Source organism: Ambystoma mexicanum, chromosome 5p (genome assembly GCF_040938575.1).
Source record: "Ambystoma mexicanum isolate Mex_15411 chromosome 5p, UKY_AmexF1_1, whole genome shotgun sequence".
Taxonomy (NCBI): domain Eukaryota; kingdom Metazoa; phylum Chordata; class Amphibia; order Caudata; family Ambystomatidae; genus Ambystoma; species Ambystoma mexicanum.
In genome coordinates, this window is record NC_090930.1 from 151400003 (window position 1) to 151423735 (window position 23733).

The 23733-nt window shown below is 46.4% G+C and overlaps 1 protein-coding gene across 1 annotated transcript in view; it reads left to right on the forward strand.

Annotated features, from left to right (window-relative positions):
* LOC138480807 (pre-mRNA 3'-end-processing factor FIP1-like) overlaps positions 1-23733 on the forward strand; it is an 889709-nt gene that overhangs the window by 722924 nt on the left and 143052 nt on the right. The window contains exon 14 of the mRNA XM_069612552.1: positions 19850-20045. Coding sequence (XP_069468653.1) covers positions 19850-20045 — 196 coding nt within the window. The remainder of the gene's footprint in view (positions 1-19849; positions 20046-23733) is intronic.

Genomic DNA, 23733 nt, shown 5'->3' on the forward strand with positions numbered 1-23733 from the left:
TTCTCCAGCATGGGGTCTGGCATGGATTCACATGCTCATGAATATTCCCCGTCGTCAGGCTGGGAATACTCGGTAAAGAAAAAATAAGTATCGGTTTCTGATCTGTCTTTCTTAGTAATAACTAATCACTGGTCTCTGGGTCATACTGCCCCCAGCCAATGACTGCCCTCTCCCTAAGCCCCTCCCCTGGCAGCCATCCTCAGATTTTTACCACACGTTCAAGTGTTGGGAGTCCTTGTGCTATAGCTCTCTAGCTTTTACTGCATTTTGCAAATTTTCAAAGAGATTTTCTAATTTTTCGGTCAATCGAGCCTCAAGCTCCTCCGTTTCCACTTCCGATTAACGGGGACCCATTTCAGATTTTTTCTACGCCCCTCTAGGGCGACTTCATAGAGTTTCTCTTCTCTGATACTTCCGAAAGATCTTTGCAGCCTACCCGTGTGGACATGGCACAGGAAAAACGAAACATGATGCCCGACCCCAGCTCTTCAGGAGCTGCCCTGGATGTTGACTACAGAATGTCTTCAAGGAGGATGAACATTCTCAATGTCTCTACTACCTTCATGAAGATAAAATGCACGTGGAGAAGGACTGTGCGTTTTGCAAGAACATGTCCGAGCGGACGATGAGGGATCGTCGTACCCGCCTCACCAACTGGCTGGAGGGGAAGAGCTCAGCAGCGGGTGAGAAAGTCTGAGCAGTCTTCTAAGTTCTTTGAGGGCGCTCCGGCGACGGGGGCACAACAAAAGGCTGAGCACCTCGAGAAGGTCAAGCTCCTCGGCTGCCAGGCAGAGCACAATTTCACCGACGCCATCAACCACGAGCCAACGCTCTGGCTCGGGGAAGAGGAAAGCGGAGAACCTGGGTAAGCTTCGGGAGAAGTCCCCCCACCATCCCCCCCGCCCCTCCAAGGTGAAGGCCTCCAAGGTCGTCAAGGCCTTGATTCACCCGGCTAAGGCCTCTATCGAGGGAGTCGTGGCGGCCCTGGCAAAGCATGTGGAGGTTACCCCAGTGGAGGCGACCTCAGGGCCTAGAGTTTCCCTTCAGCCCATCGGTAAGACCCCTGTGAAAACCCAGGTGGGAAAAGGGGGGGGGTGGTGGCCATCACGGATACAGCCTCTGAAGAGGAATGGCTGGAGTCATGAAAGTCCTGAACAAGGAGTTCGAGGAGGGCTGGTCCCACAGGAAGGATCCCGAAGAGGCGGACGAAGAAAGCGACGGCGGTGATGACGAGGAACACGTGGAGGCGGAGGATTCCACTCCCCTACCGTTGCAGCCGGTCCCTGGGCCACAAGACAACTCAGGGGCGATCTTGATGGCGATCCAGGCCTTGTGTACGGAGATGAGGATAAGGTTGCCCTTACCACCATCTGATGACCCAGTGGAGCCGGGACCGTCAGGGAGCCCTCCAAATAAATGGAGGCGAATTCATCCACCCCCTCCTTTCCAGCCCTCTCGGCCTGCACTGCCTTCTTCGCCATCTCGGGAGCCGAGGGATGATGCGGGAACAGAGACCGCCACGATGGTGACAGATGACGACGGTGGTGGCGACGGGATGGACCTTCCATCAGCACCTCCTCGAGCCTCCCCTCCTGACGAAATTGGCTCCTCCCATGCCATGATCGCCAGGGCATCCTTGCTCTTCCAGCTCTGCCCCGTGGAAGAGAAGAAGGAAGGATTCCTCTACCAACGATGGGAGGCCAAAAGGAAGACGGTCCTCTTGGTCCTGTTGCTCGACAACATCTGGGACGAGGGGCTGTTGCTCCTGAAGAACCCATCCACGGCCCCTGCCAAGTGAGACCGGTACGAGAAGAAGTACCGGGTTCTGGATTACACCCCCATGTGCCTTAGGGCACAGCCTACCCCGGATTCGGTTGTCTCCGGGGCAGCCAAGAAGAAAGCGGCGGGGTGGCGGCGTCAACTTCGACATCTCTGCCGGACGGCGAAGGGAAAAAACTGGACGCCATGGGACGACGGGTCATCTCGTCGGCGGCGACTACCATTAAAGCGGCCAACGCCCTCGCGATTGTGGCCCGCTACCACAGGGAGCTATGGTTTAAGATCGCTCCCCTGTTGGATTTCCTCTCGGACGACAAGAGAGCTGAGGCCCGAGAGATCCTACAGGAGGGAGAGGTGCATCGGACCATGCCATAGCAGTGGCCACAGACATTGCAGACACCGGCTTCCGCCACATGGGCAACAGCGTTTGCCTTCGCTGGCGCGGTTGGCTCAAGGCTACCGATTTCCATCAAGACGTGCAGACCAGGGTCCTGGACATGCCCTTCGACGGGAACAACCTGTTGGCAAGGCAGTGGACAAGTCGCTGCATGCCATTAAGGCCGTCACATAGACAGCTCGTGCCTTAGGCGCTCTCCAGCAACGACAGCCAGCCTTTCGGGGTTCCGGAGGCAAGCAAGGTGCCTCCAAGGGATTTGGCGGCAGCTCCTCGACGTACCGCCAGGCGGCTCGTTCCTCGTCGCAGGAGGCCTACAGAGGACGCGGCAAGCAAGGAGGATCTTGTTGTCGCCAAGGAGGCCAGGGCAGCAGGGCCACCGCCAAGCAGGATTGAACCGGCCGTTGTGTCGGGCCCCCACCTGAGCACCCCGGTGGGAGGCTGGCTGGCGAACTTCGTCAACGTGTGGGAGTCCATCTCCACCGACCGTTGGTAACTGGATGCTCTGGCCCATGGGCACACACTGGAATTTCTAAGAAAGTGTCCCCGTATTCCACCTGTGGCCAGAAAGGAAAATCATCTCCCACAACTATCTTCCGACGATGGGGCAATCCCCAGATCGACCTGTTCGCGACGGCAGCGAACACCAAGTGCCAGAGGTTCGCCAGCAGGTTTCACCAGCCGGGAGTATGGGCGATGCCTTCTCGTTCCCCTGGGACGGCCTGTTCATGTATGCGTTCCCTCCGTTGCCGTTGCGACTAATCAATCAACTCAAAAGGTCACGGTGCAGGATGATCCTCGTCGCACCGGCGTGGCCGAGCCAGATCTGGCTCCTGGACCTTCTGGACATGTCACGGTCCGCCCCCCCCCCAGTCAAACCGCTGATGGCCTGGCTCCTGCAGCGCTAGAGTTTGGAGGGTACGATATCCCGGCGGACTGCAAGGAAGTACTTGCAAAGGCCAGGGCGCCCACGACTTTTGAGTGTTATGGACACAAATGAAAGAGGTTCTATGTCTGGTGCCGTGCACAGAAGATGAACCCTCTGCGGATTACGGCCCCTCAGGTGCTGCCGTACCTACTGTTGCTGGCCAAGGCTGGGCTGGCGCACGCCTCCATCAAGATCCATCTAGCGGCGATCTCCCGCTACTCCAGGACCCCGGGGCGATCATCTCTCTGGTCCCATCGCCTGGTGAAGGAGTTTATGAAGGGACTGTTTCGGTCATTCCCGCCGGTGAAGGCTCCAGCCCCGGCGTGGGAGCTCAACGTGGTGCTGTTCAGGCTCATGGGGCCGCCATTCGAGCCGCTGCATTCGGCACGTTTAAGTTTCTGTAGTGGAAAACAGCGTTTCTTGGGCCATCACCTCCGCACGACGAGTGGGAGAGATCCAGGCCCTCTCCTGTAAACCTCCATACTTGACTTTTCACGATACGAGGGTGGTGCTGAGCATGCACCTCTCCTTCATGCCCAAGGTGCCTTCGGACTTCCATCTCAACGAGCCCTTGGTGTTACCTGTTTTCTTCCCGTCCCCTTCGTCGCCGGCAGAGAGGGCTTTGCACTCGCAAGATATAGCTAGAACGCTGAAGTTCTACGTGGACTGCACGAAGAGTTTTCAGGTGACATCACAGCTGTTTGTGAACTTTGGACCTGTGAACCAAGGGAAGGCCCTCTCAAAGGCTTACATTTCCAGATGGCTCTCCGGCTGCATCATGCACGGTCGCCGGTTGGCAAACCGACCGTGGCCCGGCCGTCCGAGAGTCCATTCAACCAGAGCGATCGCTGCTACCACAGCGTTCCTGTCTGGTGTACTCCTGCTTCACATCTGCAGGGCTGCTACGTGGAGGTTGACGCACACCTTCACGAGATTCTACTGCGTCGACCGGGATTCCAGGGAGGAGTCCAGAGTCGGTCGGTCGGTCGGTCAGGCAGTGCTGCGCAACCTGTTCGCTTAAGGTGAGCCTGGTGAGGAGTTAAGAGATGCTTAATGTTGAGTTGTTGTATTGCTTAATGTTGAGCCTTGCCACCTCCCGTGGTTGTGCATGTGTGTACTGCTATGTATTCTTATATTCATGAACATGTGAATCCATGCCAGACCCCATGCTGGAGAAGGAACAAGCTACTTACCTGTAACTGTTGTTCTCCAGCATGGGTCTGGTATGGATTCACATGCGAACCCTCCCTCCTACCCCTCTGCGGCTCTTCACTTGGTCATACTGCCACTTTACGTGCTACCAAATCTGAGGCTGGCTGCCAGGGGAGGGGCTTAGGGAGAGGGCAGTCATTGGCTGGGGGCAGTATGACCCAGAGACCAGTGATTGGTTACTACTAAGAAAGACGGATCAGAAACAAAACTGATACTTATTTTTTTCTTTACCGAGGATTCCCAGCCTGACGACGGGGAATATTCATGAGCATGAGAATCCATGCCAGACCCATGCTGGAGAACAACAGTTATAGGTAAGTAACTTGTTCCATAGGTGGACGTATACTAGGAGCGATACAGATGGAAAATGGGGTCTAGAGAAGTAGCTAACGGTTGAGGGTGCCCAATAAAATGAGTAATGATTGTGGGCATTCCACAGGATAGTGGGACACAGGCAGAGTGCCACTAGTGTTGGATTGTGCAGAGGGGCTGCTTTAAGATCTCCCATCTTAGTAAATATAATGGCATGGGTGGAGGTGGGGGTTTGTAGAAGAAAAACAAAAAATTGCTGGGCATTAAGCTATCATTCTTAGGGAGAGCAGCACATCTAGGATGCACGTAGATCGGGGATTTAGGGTTGGACATGTACCAGGTAGCTAGGGGGCTAACAGTACAGCGTCATGGTTTTCAAAACGATAGCAAGAAGCACAAGTGGTATAATTTTGGAGTCCGGTGGGTTTATCCCAACAGGATACATTGGGTTTGAAGGTATTTCTTAAGAAGGTGGATCATGTTCTCTTTGTTGAAGGTGAGAAGGCATGTGACGCTACAAGACCAGAGAGAAATCCAAATATTTTTGTCAATGGCTATACTTCAGAATAGTACAAATAGCTTTTCACCATGACATTCGAACTGCCCAACACGGTCTGTCATTACATAGATCCTTGGGTAGGTTTTTTTTGTATATGTTCTTTCAAAAAGCTAATTTGCAGACATTTGCCAGTTTAATAATCTTTCAACTAGCTGGTGTGAGTTTATCAAGTAACCCTGGCTAATTCCAACATTTATGATTCTTTATGCCACCTTTGTGCATCCAATAAGAATTTGTAATTTTATTTTTAGGCTAAAACTAAGTTACCCCAATTAGATGGAAATCATTGACTTGTAGGTCAGACTAACCTGCAGCTAAAACAACTCCTATATCATTTATAGTTTTCATTTGACATTTAGAAATGCTCCTAACAATTGATACGTTGTTATTTAAAATACCATATGTCCATTATTATGTGTCTAAATCTTAAACTCTGTGCTGCATTTTACCGGAGAGTCAGTTGGCCTGATTTCAGAAGCGGATACATTAACCCCCTTCATTGACGGTTCATTATTGACAACAATGTCTGCTTCCAGCAACATTTCAATAAAGACAGCTCTTTGTTATCAACTAGCACGCATCTGAAAGATGAAACACTTCTTCCCACCATGGGATTTCCGAACTGGTAAAGGCCCTGGTAATCTCATCCCTCGATGGCGGGAACACCCTTCTCACTGGCATCTGGTACTCCGAGGGCTGTTCAACACAGCATACCTCATAATGGAAACTAAGATCTGGTCACATCTCCATGCATCACATATCAGGCAACTACTGCCTGAAGACAAGCCTACACAGCCACAAAGCACACATGGTCAGGTGCGATGTGCTCTTCTAGGAGCCAGGCCATGGCAAGGCTTGAGACTAAATGGGCACACACAGAGAAAGTCAGGAAACTGGCCTTACCTTGCTACACCCCAGCCTATTAGAACACCATCATGGATGCAATCATGGCCGCTCCAAAGCTCCCACAGTTTTTGAAGCAATTCAAAACCACCCAGGGATTACTTGGCGGTCACTTAGGACCTGGTGTTCCTAGATCTGTGCCACCCTTCTGTCTATGGGATATCCAAACTAGTACAACGTGTGACCACACCTTACACTGACCACTGTTAGCCTCCAAATAACTTGTTCAGCTCTCCCTTGCTTCCTAGCTAGAGTTGCTTTATATAAACCCAAATACAACTTTACTAACTGCCTGAGCTGTGCTACTGGATGGTCTTTTGATGTCTTGTGAAAGCTAAGGTAACTTGGAAGTACGTTCTGAGAGTCGGCAGCATTATTATATTCAGTGATGTTGAAATACATTCCAATTGATGGCCAAGCCATGCAGTCGCTCCTCGCGGGAGCTCTGCGATTCTCATGCTTGCCGGAGCCCCGAGAGCCGCCTAGTCCTTCTTATCCCTCAATGAGGTGAACGGCTCTGGTGACTGGAGCTGGGATTGGGCTTTTGAATTGAGAGTAGTAGCTACCTGGAAGGAGGTGAGGTGGAGTGCCCCCCTTTGAAGCTGAAATTGAAGCACAGAGTGCTGATAAGCTGGTGTTAGGACAGTTTTTCTGAAGTCCAACTAAGGGCTTAGTAAAACCAATCAACCGAGACACTACAAGACTCAACTCTTAGTATAAGGCTGTACCACTTGAGTTCATACTAGTGTAGACAGAGCAGCCAGGCTTATCTTAGGAGGGAGAGGGGGCTGTACAGTTAGTACAAAGAAATTGTATTATACATATGGTCCAAAGAAACACTGATACACTATGTATTGTAAAAGGGTTTATTTTATATACAAGCCGACCAAGAGATTCTTGGGTAAGTACTATCATAAAGCATATAAACACATTATAAAAACACAATGCTATGCTTTAAATATCCAGCTCAAAGCACAGACCTTATTTAGAACACCTAACAGTATTTCTAGGGGGTAAGACCTTTGTATACATATTCAGTAAGTGAGATTGGGTGATAGCTGTCTGGTGATTGACGGTCACCCTTTTTATAGATCGGAACCATTAGTGCTTCAGTCCATGAATGTGGCAATATTTGGCAGTTATTAGCAGCGCTGAAAATGTTAAATAATATGGAGGCCCATAGCTCTGGATGCATTTGCATGCCAAAATTGGACAGGCCATCCGGCCCAACTGCTTGATTAATTGTCCACATTTTGGAGATGTTCTTACTGGCCAAAGTGCACAACATTTTCGCTCCATCTCTTTGATACAATGCGGATCTATGCCCTTTGACTCAGTTCCTATACTGATTGCGTAATTTTTTGAAGAGTACCGTTCTGATGGCAGGAGGATGCTTGGTGAATTTTCTTCACTCAGCTCGATATGCAGTTTTCTTTGATCGGATCATATTATCAAAGACATGCAAATGACTTTGTTTCAGGTTACTGAACGTATTGGTTTGCTGAAATGTCTGAATTGCATTACTATATATGATGCCGACATTTTCTAGTGTGTTATCACCATATTTTGATGTTTCTAAGAGTTCTTTAAAGTGGATTAGAGCATCCTCCGACCATCAAAGGCGGTTTCCTCTTGCATTTGCAACCAGACATCCCTTTGTAGATACCTTTGCAATACAATTGTAATGAGTCTGTGAACCCCATTCCATTGTTAACAAATTATGATCACTAGCATTGGTATTGGTGACATAAAATTTTTGGACATCCGGCCACAATTTCAAATTCACATAAATATAGTCTATGATTGTGGTATATCTGAAGCAAATGAACCATTGAGAACATGTAAACCTCTGTCAAAAATGAAGCCTTTCCATCGCAAAAGTCTCTGCTCAACATGTTCTCTTGTTGTCCAAACACTTGAAATTCAAGTCAACGGCTAGTATAAGATGCCTTGTGTGGCTATCTTCCACCACCATGTCCAATAGGTTGTTCAAATCTTTAAAGAAACAATCATCACTTATAGCAACCGGATTCCAATACACGTTCAATACAGCGTATTTATCCATTCCTGCCTCAACTCTCACCAACATCATGAACATCATTCGGCATCGCCCACAATTTAGATGCAATTCCATGTTTGATTTTCACAGCAGTTGTAAGCCCTGACATGGGTCTTCCCATGGTTGCCTTAATTGCCGGATTCAAGAATACCTCATATCCCACCCAAATTGGGGCAGAGAGTAGCTATGTTTCCAGCAGGAGTACTACATCGTGATTATTTAATTGTTGATTAGTATTTGTCAGATGTTTGAAACCTCTTGAGTTCCAACTGACCAGTGAAAGAGGATGGGTGTTTACAAGAGGGCCTAGTTACTTCTGTTGTGTGTTAAGATGGCAGGCACACTGCTCGTTTGGAGTGTCATAACTCCTTTTTTTGATTATTCTGACACTTTGTTGGAGTTGATTCTGAGCAGATGCAGACACTTATGTGGTAAATTGATCAGAGCTCAAGATAAAACCCAATTTTAACAGAGGTTCTTTAGCATTCCAAATTAAATTATGTACTACTCTGGAATTCATCCAGAGTTTTACAGCATTTCACTTTCTTTTGTCTGGAAATTCAACCAATTCTAAATCAGCTGACCCGATATCTTCTAATAGTATGATTTCAGAAAATATCGCCATCACCGCCCTACGATTTAAGTCATATTGTACGGAGCGTGAGGGTTTGCAGGATAATACTAAGGAGAAGGACGCTGGATTTTTCTTTCTACAGATAGATTTTTCATTTCTGAAGATTTTACTCTTGGATATTTCAGTTTTTGCCACACTGATTTGGTGAGTTAATGGTCTTAAAATTTCCCAACGCATTCTCAATCAAGCGAGTGACCATCCCGGAGAGTTCATTCATCAGCGGTAAGTTGTTTGCTTGTGTGCTTGTTGATCTTGCGTGATGTAGTACACTTTGGATAGGTATTTCGGGTCCTGTTTTAGAAATATTATGGCTTTCTGGGACCTTCCGAGGTGGGTTTACAATACTCGACTTTGGAGATGAAGTCTGACTCTCAAGGGTAGTGTTGCATGATGGACAGGATATGGACGTGATGAATGGAGTGGGCATGCATGCTTTATTATGCATTTCAATGCATGGTTGAGTGTGCACTGCCTTTCTCATTTCACTTTTTTCTTGGCTGTCAGAGGACGCCAAATTTATATTATTATTTTGTTGGGTCACACCTTGGTTTTGACTGGCAGAATTTGCGATGGTGTTGGTGGCTGAGGCATCAACTGAACTCGATTGCTTTATCATTTTAAGGAGTTCGTCTAATGGAGGATAATTTAGTGCATGTGAGGGTTGAAAAATCCCTAGGCTCATTTTCTTTTTAATGAGTGTTTGTAGGGAGTATTTCTTTTTAATGGCTTGGGACACAGTCACATTGTTTGCTTTGGGTAAGGGTATCCTTTTGATGAACCGTTTTGTTGCCCCATTCCCCAATTGTTTTGGTGCGCTCATGTTTTTTGATAGTTTTGAGTCAGGAATTATATTATTTTTTTGTTGCTTTTTGTTTTTTTTGTCTTTCTTTCACTCAATTGAGACCTGTGTTCTGTGACTGATGATCGTCAATTGTGCTTGATACATTCCTTTTTTTAAGGGGCTTTGACGAGATCGAATTAAAAATCAAATAAAGTTTCTCCTGGGGGGTCGCCGCATGCCTGTTGGGTCCATTTGCATTCGGTTCGTGAGACAACAGATCATTCCATGAGGGATCATATATGATTGCATCAATGCAAGGGAGAATACTCATGAGCTCACTGCTCGCTCCACTTTTTAGTGGCGAGGGCGCACGCGACCTTCCTTCGTGCTCGTTATCTGTTTGGCATGCGATGGAGAACACAGGAGCTTTAAATGGGAGAGCTGGTAGATTAGAAGACAGGTGTGGCTGTACTCCTAATTTTATCGACTCTTGTATCGTCAATATTTTAAGCATAAGCGCTTCTTGTGTTGATAATCGTTTGTCAACCAAGCTATATATTGTACTAAGAGTCTGGATGGCCAAATTCATTGCCTGCAGAGTAACATCTAATGTCGAATCAGGTTTGTATATACCCATAGATGTATTAGTGCCATGAGTGTTACTTTGAGTTCTACTTATCTCAATGCTGTAGGTAGAGGTGACAGTTTCTGCTGTTGAATGCGTAACCTCAGTGAACATTAAAGGAGATTTTGAAAGATTTTCAGATACATTTTGTCAGAAAATACAGAGTCATTGAGGTCTAAATCAATGACCGCAACGTCCTTTGCGGACGGAGTCAAATAAATAGATGCAATTGGTTGCACTGTGACTGGAATACTCTCAAGCATTGCCGTATCAGAGATGGAGTGATGGGCACTTGGTGTTTTCACAGAATATTCATATTTGATTTTTTAAATCATGGAGGGGCATATTGGACGGTTCATTGGCTTGCTCCCTGTGTTGGACTGGGGTCAAACCTATTTCCTGTCTGTTCTTAGCTCTATGAGCCGATGGGGAACCACTACAGAACATTTGGATATCCATGTTAAGTGAACCCCTCTAGATACTTTGCTTCTTACTGGCGTGGAATTCAGAAGCATTGAGGTGTGACAGGGTCACGTAGGATTCGTTGTACTAGATGAGATGGTAAGGCTAGGTGGCATACCTGTTTTCAGGGAGAGTACCTTCATGGTGTTAAGACTTGAACTAGCAGCCCCTTCAGTGCCGTCTGCAGCCGTTTGACTTACACACGATGTGAAGCAGAAGTCTTCGGGAAGTCTCTCCCGCCCCTCCGCCGCAACGCAGCGAAGAGGCAAAGAGGTACTTGCTGGTACTTCGCTCGGTGCGCGCGCACATCTGATTATGTAGGCGGCAGGAAGTGGGCGTGGCTTCTGCACACTACGGAGATGCAAGTGAACAGTTATTAACGTGTGTTCCCAATTGTTTAAGTTCTTTGTAATACGGTCAATTACCGTCAATCTGTCCAATAATTCACACGAGAACAACAAAGAAGACGTAGGAGACGTAGAGTGCACAAAGATGACTGCAGATCCTGTGTCTGGAAAGCAGCGTCCCGAGGCAAAGAGGTACTTGCTGGTACTTCGCTCGGTACACAGTCAGTATAGGGCACACCTATTCTTTGGGAGTAAAACCATAAGTTACTTTCAGATTACTTCATAGTAATACAACGGTAGTGTCCGTCCAGAAAAAGTAGATATCCCTCCATAATAGAGGCAATGTATTTTGTTGGCCGAAGACCAACCGCCTCATATGTTCGATATTAGTAATACAGACTCATAAGCTTGACTAAAGTGCATCCATTTTGATGGATAGAAATCGCCTTTTTTGTTTTTAACTTATACTTCTTTCCTTCTGTTTAAACTGCTTTGCTGTAAGCTTATTCTATTCCACTATTACATTGTTGTTCATGCATCGAGCAAGGCCGCGAGATACTTGTTGAAACATAACGCAGGCGACCCAGACAGTAATGCCCGGTCTCCTCCCTCACAAATACTTGGAAGTAAGCAACAAGGCATTTAATCGTTACACAGGTGCCAGCTCGTCTCGCTCATGCGGTAGAAATCGTAGAAATGAACAATTAATGGCTTGAAATATGCTCTCCTTTGCGGCCCCCTTTCCCTGAGCCCTGCAGAGCCGTGGAGAGCGAGTTGACGGCTAGCACACAAATAGAAACTAGAAGATAGCGAGGCCTGGTATGTGTCTCGTCCCTGCACGCAGCTTGCTTGCAAGAACAGGAGCAATGTGTTCGCTAAAACAAAGAATTGTATCTGCAGGCTCGCACAATTGCAATCCGTTGCTAAATGAATGTCTGAAGGTGTCATACTCGTCACAATTGTCAATCATCGAACCCAATTCAAAGGAAATACATTATGGGCGGTATTGAATATGTCACCGCTGATTGTACGATGCTCGCTTTGTATATATGTAACTGTTGTAGAATTCGCGCTCTCTTGTGTCCCTCGGGGTCTTGAGACACACGTTGTGGGGCGTGAGACCCAGTTGGCCAACTGAGACTATTTGCTTTGCAATAAACCCTAGCTTTTGGGAATACAACCTCGTGTCTGGTGTATCAATTCGTGTGTGGTGATTGTGCCTTGTTTCCATATGCGAGGGTCCCCTAGGGGCCCCATCAGTAGTAGACCCTGCCGGTTATGCAGTGACACTCAGCAAGGAAATCACGTAGTCAACCAACTTGCAAATATACTTTTCTGAATATTGGAACATAGATTCAAGGAACAGTATATACCTCTATTACTTTGGTGATAACACACCTAACTAGGTGTGTAAGACCTTTTTGGTGTAATATATAATTGCAGCTGCTTTTCAGCTCACTGGAACACAGGCTAAGATAAGCAAGAACCTGTTACACAAATGTTGGCTGCTCCAGGCAAACCACGGTCAGCTACACCTAAAGGAACACTTTTCAGGAATGGCACACAGCTATTCTAGGCAGGTAAAACCTAATGTTGTAGCATCCTATCACAGCTGCTTTTTAAGATCGGTGGAACACAGATTGAAATAAGCAGTAACTCTAACTTGTTTTAGGAAGGTACAGAGCTAACACAAGGTAAGTAAAACGTATATACATTTTAAAGGCGCTATCGGCAACGTAAAGGTAAATATAACCTTAGGCAGACTTATTCTGGACAGGCTAACAGCAAGTCGGGGGAAGCAAGACCCAATTAGGGACACTCATACATCTATCCTAACAGGAATAGTAATGTGAAGCCAACAGCATTACTTTTGATGAAGAGGCACAACCAATTCACAGATAAGTAACTTAACCTTATACATTTCAGAATAGTGCAACAGACATTCAAGGTAAGAACCGGTGTAACTGCATTCTGAGTTACAATTACCAACCAACTTCTTTTACAAGTAAGTAACTATTGCACACTTGTTGTACTTTTCAAGGCAGAACCCTTTTCTTAGGCAGTCATTCCCTTATTCTATAGCATGAGTTCACTCTGAGGCAGTAGACGGACCCTATTGGTCTAGGTGCCAGCTGTAGGCAAGGTGAGATAGAGTTCAGTTGAAGGCAAAGTCCAGAGGAACACTGTTCAAACAAGTTAGAATTTCACTTTAAAGTTAGTTGAAGGTCCAGAGACTTCAGAGAAGACTCCCTAGGAGGATTCCCCAGTCTGCCTGGGTGAACTGGATGAGTGGCCTTCCAATCACAGAAAACGCCCCAAAGCTTTACAGAAATTACAAAGGCTTATGGTAGTTAAAATACCCCAGCCAACACAGTACCTCTGCACTGAAGAAGAGTTGCAGCAGGAAGACTTCAGGATATGCAGCCAATAACCGGGATGATGGATTTCTTTGTCAAAAAGACGGAAGACTGGACTTTGGAAGGACTTTTGCAGCAGGGATCATGGGAGAAGGCTCCAGGCAAGAGATTCCCCATGACTGGATGCAGCTTTGTGGATCTGGCGCCTTTTCAGGAGCACAGAAGAAGTCAGAATATCGCTGGTCTGATTCCCGTTGTTTGCAGGGTCCAGCACTCTGGTGAGGGGACTTTTCGGACCTGAATCGTGCTTCTGGCGATCCAGCAGATGCTCATGAAGTTTCAGCGAGATTTAGAATTCGGAAGACCGTGCACCGCACAATGGCTCGAGGTCCCATGGTTTTGGGGGTGTTGCAGAACCGCAAGGTCGCAGCACAACGTGGGGTGGCTCAAATTGCATGTCTTCTTGAGTCTAGTGGGTCTCACCAGGCTCTGGGTCGGGTTCGTCGTTTTCGGAGTGCCCGGTTCGATTGGAAGGAAGGGCTACAGCAGGCTCTGGTTACACAGCAGGCTCTACAGTCGCTGGAAATTGTCTCGTCTAAGCTGCAAATTCTTCATCTTCCTCTTTGAGTTTGGTTCCAGTAGTCCACTAACTCTTCAGCTTCAAGGATCTGACTTTTATTCAGGAACCCAGCCGCTCAAACAGCCATGCAACATTCAAACCTGGGGGGGTTGGCAGTCCTTTCAGGACAGCCAGCCTTTCAGATTGAAATGGATTCTCGCAGTCAGGCTGTAAGTCAAAGGGCTGAAGAGTTTTGGACACCTCCCTTGCTTCCTGCCTTCAGACACTGTGGAGCCTGGTTGGGGAATCCACAGGATTACTGCTGAAGATAAAAATCACACAAAGGAATTTCCCACCCTGGATGTCAGCAGAAGGAACAAAAAAGGACAAGGAACGCTGACATGGCGAAAAAAGAAGACACAGGCCATTTTGGTAAAATGACCACCCATGGGTGCCTTTACCGGAGCTGTGCAAAAAGCCTGCGGTAAAGGTGCACCGAATTAATAAAAAGGTTCACTGCTACCAGCCATTAAAAGTAGGTTTCTCCTTGTAACATAAATGTTACATTTCAAATGAGAAAGGAGATACTCAGTATCTCCCCAGCACTCCATATAAGGAAAGGGGTGCTGGCCTTGCCTAATAAAATGTAAAAGGCATGCAAAGATCCTTTCTACCCTTGGTAAGGGTAGTTCTCACAAGGCTAGCCAGAGAAAGTTAAAAGGTGGAGCAGCTAGGGCAACACAGCAACAATAGGCACTTATTGCCAAAAAAACTCAGAGGATAACTTTTAAAAGACACCATGGAGTCTTTTAAGAATGACACCCATAAAAAGAGCAAAAGATTTTGTGAATGTGGAAAAAGATTCCCACTCACTGCGGTATAGGGAAAGGTAATCTACCAGTCAAACAAAATGTTCTGGGTTTGACACAGGTCAGGAAGATTTAACATTGATATGAAAATCTTACCTAACAGCTGGAAGAGTGAAGGTGGTTAGATCAGCAGCAGGAGTGGGGTCGGAGTATGGGCCTGACTGGTGGGAGTGCTCCTGAGAGAATGAGTGGAACTGGGCCAAACCTGGGGGATGCTCTACCCCGACTGGCAGGCACAATGGGAGCTACAGCTCCGATGGCAAAAGCTTTAACCATGCAGAAGGGCCCACAATCGGCCAATATCAAAAGCCTAATGCAGGCGCAGGACCGCTTTAGGAAGAATCAACAGTAGATCGTGGTGCTCGTTCCTCCTGGAAATTATACACCCGGATCAGATGGGCTTTATATTGGAGAGGTCGACTGATACACGGAGTCCGGTTAACCTCATGGACTGGGTGAGCAGATCGGAACAGAGGTTCTCTGTGGTGACACTGGACGCCAGACGAGCATTCAATATTATGGATTGGGCCTACTTGGCATATACGTCCGTGGTGTTTGGTCTCAGACCCAGATTCAGGGGCATGAGCTTAACAGACTTTCGGTCCCCATCGATGAGGAGTAATGTCAATGGGGAATTTACTGAGCCAAAATCCATTATGAGAGGCACCCGCCAGGGCTGTCCGCTATATCCCTTGGTGTTTGTAGTGGCCATGGAAACCTTGACTTGTATAATACAAATGGATGAGGGGATACGGGACATCTCTAGTATGTATCAACCGCATAAGATAGCATTATATGCATACAATGTCCTCCTGTTTCTGGCAAATACTCGAAGGACTCTATACCCGGGTAATGGAGATACTTCAGCGATTTGGGAGGGTCTCAGGTTTCACGATTAATTATGAAAAATCTAAATGCCTCAATGTTACTGAGGACCCTGACGAGGGGTGTGGGCACGGAGGGAATGTCTGCTCTTATGGGGAATAGACAGGGTGGAATAATTGGGAGTGAACTTAACCGCACATTACAAAGATTTCCATAGTGCCAATTTACCAGATCTCTGGAAAAAGATAATTGAGGATTTAGGTAGGTGTGATGTTCAGGGGGTCTCGTGGTTTACCAGGATAGCGGCTGGGGAAATGACCTTGTTGACAAGTGTTGTACATGTTCCTTGTCCTTCAAAAGGGAGCATGGATGTAAACAATGGAGGGATGTGGAACTGGCGGTTTGATCCATTCCAATGGATAAACTCCCCTTCTTGGATGGGCGGTGTTAGGCAAAGTTTGTGTGCAGTACCCTTTGGGACCACTACACACAACTAGGACTACAGGTGTAAGCAAACCAACCTTTGGTATAAGTCTGTACTACAGTTTTGTGATAGCGATGCTGAGCAGTCTGGCTTATCTCAAGAGGGAATGAGAGCTTTAAGGGTGTTACAAAGAGGTCTATAATTACAAGCATTCAAATAGACTCTTATACTCAAGGTTTCTTGGCAAAACACTTACTAATTTATTTCACAGTCATTTATAAAACATTCGCTAGAAGGAGGCAATCTATATCACACAAAAATATTCTTCAGTACTTCACAATATCAGGTTCTGAGGCATTTAAACTACTTTGAAGGAGGAGCAAAATGGTATTCAGTGCATTTGAAGTAGGAGCAAAAAAGGCATAAGTTAATAAAACAAATAGTAGAGTTACTCTTAAACAGTGCAAATAGTTTGAGTTCACCAGAGGAGTTGATTCAAAGCAATAGGTTACGCCAAAGTCAATGGGCTAAAGTCTTTTATCGGATAAAGCAGTACTGGAAGTTAAACGGAAAAATCTTTGCCAAAGTTCTCAGAAGTAGTTCGCAAAAGAAAGATTCATATGTCGGGTCAAAAGCTGACTAGGCCTGCAAGTTGCCAAAGTTTCACGTACTTTCGCAGTGATAGGTAAATTCTCTCGGTCAGGTTTTCACAGTGTTTTACAATGAAGAAAAAGATGCAGCTGAAGACGTCTGTTCCTGGCAGTTCCTGCTGATCTTGCTGATCTTGCTGTTCCTGAGCCTCAGTCGTGGGGACAAGAGGGAGGACGTTGGGGGACTCCTGCACTGCATTGGGCCTGGTCAAAAAGCTGGCAAAGGCAAATCTTCGATTCCGGTAGCTGCAGTCAAGCACACAAACTGGTGTCCTTCTCCCTGGCTATTCGGTTTCCTGCAGCACACTGAGGAAAATACGACCAGCTCCAAGAATGGTATCCAGGTGGCTTACGAGTTGATTGGTCCCACCAACTCAAAAGGAGAAGTCGTCCTTGAAGAGCTTCTCTGTCGAGGTGAACTTGGCGGTTCGGACCTGCAGCAGGGCTTCACTGGGCAAACCAACGGTCCAGGAGTTGCAGCAGCCGTCCTCTTCCAGCTCTTATTCGGTTCTTTCGTTCGAGTTGTCGACTCTGTCTTCCAAGCCAAGAGACTCACCTTATATTTTAAACAGTTTTCTCCCATTCATTCCAGCCTAGCTGCCACTCGCCCAGCAGGGTGGCTGTCCTTGCCGGACAGCCAGCCAGCCAATCATGCCAGAGTGCATTTGGGTCTCCTAGGAGACTAAGCACAGGGAGTTTCGGGCACCTCCCTCACTTCCTGCCCACCCCAGACACTCGGGTGCCAGAGGCGGTCTTCAGTCCTGAAGCCTGCCAAAGCCGTAGGAACAAAGGGACCAAACCAAAGACAAACTCTAGAAGGACCTTTCCAAAAAGAAATGGCGAAAAAAGACCGGGACCCGTTTAAATGAAGGCGGCTCAGACGCCATCTTGAAAAACATGGCTTCCGCGATTTAACGCTACCGGTGTGCGCCGTCGGGAATAATCATGGTAGTTCGTTGTAAAACCACTGGCACCAGCCATTTCAAGAGGAAAGGGCATCATTTGACTGCTACATGAGTTTCTAGACATAGGGGATACTAGGTACCCCCTCCAGCACTCTATTGTAAGATAGTGTGTGCTGGGTCTAGGAATTTGAAAAGACTAGTAAAGTCAATTTCACTTTACTTTTTCTGGGAAACAGTAGTTTATCCCAGAGAAGGTATTAAAACCTTGTGACAGCCTAAAAGGCTTCCCTTGTGTCAAAGCACTGAGGATGCTGTGTGACGCACATGAAAAGATGATGCCTATGGAGTTGTCTAAAACTCCATAATCAAAGAACACAAGAGTAAAATGCACATCAAAATACATGAGAGAGTGGGATAAAAGGTTCAGACTCTCCCCAGGTTCAAAAAAATCAAGTCCTCAAAATCCAGCAAAGTTGCTGGGGGCCTCTAAGGTGAAGGAAATTTGCACATTCATTAGAATTCTCCCCAGAAGGCGGCAAGACACATGGGGGGGCTGGTTTCTGGAAGCAATAGACTGCTCGTAGAAGTACTAGTATAGAGCTCTGAAGAGGGGAGGGCTATCTTCCGGATTGATCTCCGCTCAGCCACAACCCAGATTTTTCATCAGGAATATGTATGGGGTACTTGGAGCATTGGGATAGATCGTGAACAATCCGGCTACAAGATTTATATAAAGATGGAAGCCCCCTGTCATTCAAAGATTGTAGGGTTAAATACAATATTGGTGAACAGGCTAGATATTGATATGCCGATATAAGGCATTGTATTACGAATGGGACAGTGCGCAAAGCGGGGAAGAGGGGGAATCGGTTCCTAAGAGGTATTGAATTATCATTGATGGAGGCTGTCGAACAAGGAAGGATCTCGAAATTATATAAACTGTTGGATAGGGACACCCTGGAAGATAAGTTGCATTATATGATCGGTGGGAATGGGAGCTGGGGTTGAGTATCACTCAGGACGACTGGGGACACATCTGGGAAAGAGCACATAGAGCGTCTAAATATAGTAACATGAAGGAACCAATCTGTAAAATGTTTTATAGATGGTACCTTACACCTCAGAGGCTTACACGAATTACTGCGGATGCCTCACCACTATGCTGGAGAGGTTCTGGGGAAATGGGTAGCTTGGGCCATGTGGTGGATATGCCAGAAATCCAGATTTTCTGGAAGGAAATCCTGGGCCATATCAAAGATATAAAAATTCCTTTGGAGCACCTGGTTCTGGGTAATAATGTGTAAGGGTCCTATGCAATGAAGTGTGGGGAGTGTATGGTGACATTGACATATTTGCTGAAAGTGGCACGAATAACGCTGGCCCAGTTTTAGAAAACGGAAGGAGGCCCAGTAGTAGCACAGTGGTGGGTACAAATATGGGGGTCCTTGTAATGCTAAAGATCACTGCGTTTGGCTAATTGAAGATTCCAGACATTTGTGCAAGTATGGCTTGCATTTCAGGAACATCTATATGAAGGAGAACAATATTATTAGCCTGGACTAATGCAGAATTTCACTATTTGTTGACGGGCAGGGGGAAAGGCGAGGTTCAGCAAATAACAGAAGAGGGGGAAGGAGTGATTGAAATGCAGGTGATGATCGTCCTTGAATCCTGGGTGTCGGCTCGTTTGTGGTATGGAGTGTTAACAAAAATAAATGACACATTTTAAGCGACAACTGAACGACGACAAAGTCACATTTGTTTATGTAAAAGTACATATGGGGGCGGTATAAGGGATTAATAGGGGTGGGGATAGTAGGGGGGTGGGGATAAAAGGCTGTAGAAACGGGGAGTTAAGGTGATGTTTAAAGTGTATGTCATTATTTAGGGTGTTATAAAGACATGGAACTGTTTGTTTTTGTTTCAGTTTTTATAGTTCAGTTACTGCAATGGATCTGGTCTGCAAACCAGGTTAATGTGGAAAGGAGTATGGAATTAGAAGTACGCCTTGCTGAAAACCAAAATAGAAAACGCTTGTAAAACATAAAAAAAATATATCTGATTGTGGAACAATCACATTCGAAAGGCAAAGGGTCTGATTCATGGAAGAAGACGAAACGCTTATCTTTTCTCTCATGAAGTTACACTTAACTACCACTCTAGGAGAATTTCTATCTTGAGCAGCCATTTCAGGAATGAGATTTGTATCTAAACTTGTCAGACATAAATTAGATAATGGTTAACGACTCCTTTTTCTAATTACAGATGGAAATTATATGAGCTTTCCCGCTCTTGGCAATGCTCACACATCTTGGGTGACCACAGCGGACAAGGGGACGAATAACTCCAGTGATAACAATTGGCAGTACTCTGGGTCAAGGCGCGACCGAGACAGAGATCGGGAACGAGACAGGCCGAGAACCCCGCCTAGAACTCCACCTGGTCATGACCACAGCAGGAAGTAAGACCTTTCTACAAACAAAAACCATATAACATGGCCTCTGTTATCTTTGTTTCTATCTTTAGAAATGACTACAGTTTAAGACTTATATGGCAGCTCTTTCTGTTTCTGAGAAGGCCTATTTTTCTTTGCCGACTATCGTGTAATTTCTTAAGGAGGTGATGCATTTTTACGCAATGCCTTCTGTAGACCCATTTTCGGATTTGTACTTTGTATTGACCTTAGTGATGGCGGCTCAGTCTGAGCCTTTCTATTTGTTTCCTTTGCAATTTAAAACTTGCAAAAATGTTATTCATTTATTTGAACTTGTATTACCTAGGTCGTTGTTCATGACATTTTCCAATCGAAATATTTATCTGAAGGTTGTGCCTGTCTCTTCTAAAGCTTAATCTCAATTTCATATTCATTAGGCTTAAGCATTTCTATGAGGATGAATGAAAGTAAGTGCCTCCTTTCAGATGCCAGTTGTGTACAGTGCCTGTGCTGGACATTTGTCATGGTGCCACCTGGTGATCTTTGCGGACTACTCGCAATCAGATGATGCTCAGTCTGGACATTGTTTTCCAACGCTTCTGATTGTACGTCTGATTCCTGCCTAGTGGGTCCTTTGTGGCTTTGGGAGATGGTATAGAGCTGTGCAATCTCTAGAAGAACGTAGCCATCTGAAGAATATGGGTTCTATGTTCTTTTGCCACCAGGCTTTTTTCACTGGTGAGATTTTTTTTTATAAAAGATTTTCATAGAAAAAACTCAGGCATGTTCTTTAAATATTTGGGGTTCCCCCCAAGACCCTCTTGTAGAGGAGGTCCCAGATAAAGCCTACACTCCCATCGCCCATTTCGAAGTACCAGGAATGTTCACACCAAAATATGTGATGTATGATGAGCAAATAAACAAGCAAAGAGCTGCAGTAGGGCTCTGCCCATTGCCTATCAGGAGAACAACACCTGTCGAAATACTGATACCTAGAAAACCATGGACAGTAAGGTATCCATTGAGAAAACCCTACCAACAAATAAGACGAAATGAAGGTAGCCTAAATACCGTCCCGGAAGAAACCACAAAGGCCTTAACTGAAGACGAATAGTGATGTCACGAAGGCCCGGACAGACTTGCAGATAGAAGATAAGACGACCCAAAGATGACACACGAGACGAGATGGCCATGAATAAGGATATTGTGAACCTTGAAGAAGAAACAATGTTGAAATATATAGAAGCTTAAAATGTGAAGCAGGATGAAGCCATTCAACCAGCTAACGCATGTACATATGCTTGAAATCGCAAGAAAGCTAAGAAAACAGTGCGGCTTGCTATGCTACGCCACCTATACATATCTGCCTCAACGAAGCACATTATAGAAGTGCGAGTCCACTTTACACAAAAGCAGAATCAACTCAGGTTACTAGAGGCCAAACAGGACAGGATTCGTATTCCAGCTAAAACGAGAAGAGATGGCTGAATCGAAACTCAGCAGAGGCAATGTGAGCCAGGAAGAGCCAAGGTCAGACCATAGGGAGTGAACAGAAGCTTCGCGGAATCGAAACTTAAGAACGGAATAGCCTATCTCAGGAAGGTCGAGATAAGGAGGCGTAGGCAGGTGGCAAGCCGAATAAGAACTAAATGCACAAATTGAGGGAAACTATGCAGATTCACGGTGTGAGTAGCACATGACCATCCGAGCGAGAAAGAGCACGGATTCACACCTACGCTTGGCAGCCGCCCAGACAGAGATATCATAACTTTTCCTCACAAGAAGACACAGTTTCGAGGCTGACCACAGCCAACTAATTGATACATAGCCACTAAAGTAATGATGAATTGAAGGAAGGCCGGGTGAATCTTGGGGCACCCTGCACCTGGCTGACCATTCTGCGTGCCTCTAAGTAAAGTGGAAATTTATGCATGGGGTTGAAGCCAACCCAATCACAATGGACCAAATAATCTAGGGTCCTATAGATGGCAGAACCAATGGGACATCGTACTCTTAATGACGTCCACAATAGTAATGTTAGAAGGAAGGGCTTAGACGCCTGTTACGCTCACCTGGTTCCCACAGGGGCGTCGATCGGACCCGGACAGCTGCGGTCTCCACCAACGTGATGCGTAGTGAAGAGATGACAGTCTGGACTGGCCCGCCTAATCTTGTCTGCTGGATTCGTAGAAGTATTCTCCTGCAAGTGGAGAAAGGGATTTAGCCACCCGTGGACTTTAGTGATGGCCCCCCAACAGTTCTCGTTCTCCCCTCTAATCACCTCCGTTATTCCCTTTTGGTAACCTCACCTTATGTTTTTAAATGATGAGCTCTCCATCCTGCATGGCATGCAGGGGCGCGTAGATACCATTTACTTCACTGGGTTGAAGGTACTGGAGGAGTTCCGGAGGAATATTGACTCCAGTGTCTATAAAGTTCAAAGAGTTCAATATGTCCGATGTTCACTCTTGTTCCATTCCCTCGTTAGGTTGCAGCTGGGTCCAAAAGAATATTGCCTGGAGGCAGCTGATGGCGTTCAGGTAAGAGTCTGTATTACCAAACACTGTCCGGTAAAAGTTGCATGAGTTTAACTTGCTGTTTTCTCTCCCTTTATAGAGGCGGCGAATTAAAGAATACCACCTCCGGTGGTAAGCAGGTAAGCCTATGGTGGCAAAGAGATTGTCCTTGTTGGTTTTCTCGGCTCACCTTGTTATTCCTTTTGTTTTCCCCCTAGGTGCTGGGTTTCGACGAAGAAAATGATGGAGGCAGCGCAGAGTCGAAAGATGCGGTGGACTGGTGAGTATAACGCGGCGCTGCTGCTGGCGAAGCGACGCGTGCTGAAATAATGTCTTTTCCAGGCTCGCAGATGTGCTGGGTCCAGAATCAGGTAAGGAATCAAATAATGTCTGTGATCTAACTTCTTCTCCTTTCTTTGCCTTTTGTCTAGGAGCTCCGGATTCGAGGCGGGCGTGGCAGAAGACTGGATGCTGACTTGCAGACACAGTGAGCGGCACGCTGCTGGATGCAGAATATAACGCAAAGCATGGGATGCTGTTCGGGCGTGGTTTAAATAGCCTGCAAAGTTGTCCCAGGTAAGAAGTTCCCCAGAACCACATCCAAGTGAAAAATAGTCCCTGTAATAAAATAGTCCCATCCAGGCCTCACGTTGGCTTGGACTCATTTGCAGCATGGTCTGCATAAGGTGCCAGGACTGAATCCAAACAGCCCCCAGCCGGGGCTGTTGGGGTTTTAATAAGTATCTGGATGCCTGCTCCCGGGGCTGATGGACTCGATCCGGATGCCCGGGGGTAGGCATCATGACAATGCCCACCTGATAGTGTCCTCTCCCTCCGCTAACATATGCAGATATAGTACCTATAGTAAAGTTACCTTTTCCTAACCAATTGAACTGCATGTTAACTTTTGAGTGTTACACGTCGATGATGACGATTTCTGAGTATAAATGTTACTGTTTGTATGAAGTTCGAGGGAGTTGAAGAGAGACGGGCTATCGCATCAGTGTTGATTTCCATGTTTCCCTGTTTTTTGTACTTGTCATTAAACGGACTCCCCTTTGCCAAACGATTGAGTTGTCCTTATTGATTGGTGTTGGAGTAATATACCTGCAACCCCATCCATCTCAAAGGTGCAGTTATCTCGTCTTAAAGTACTGCAGAGCAAACCCCGACTCTATGGGCCGGCCGGGGGTCTCCCC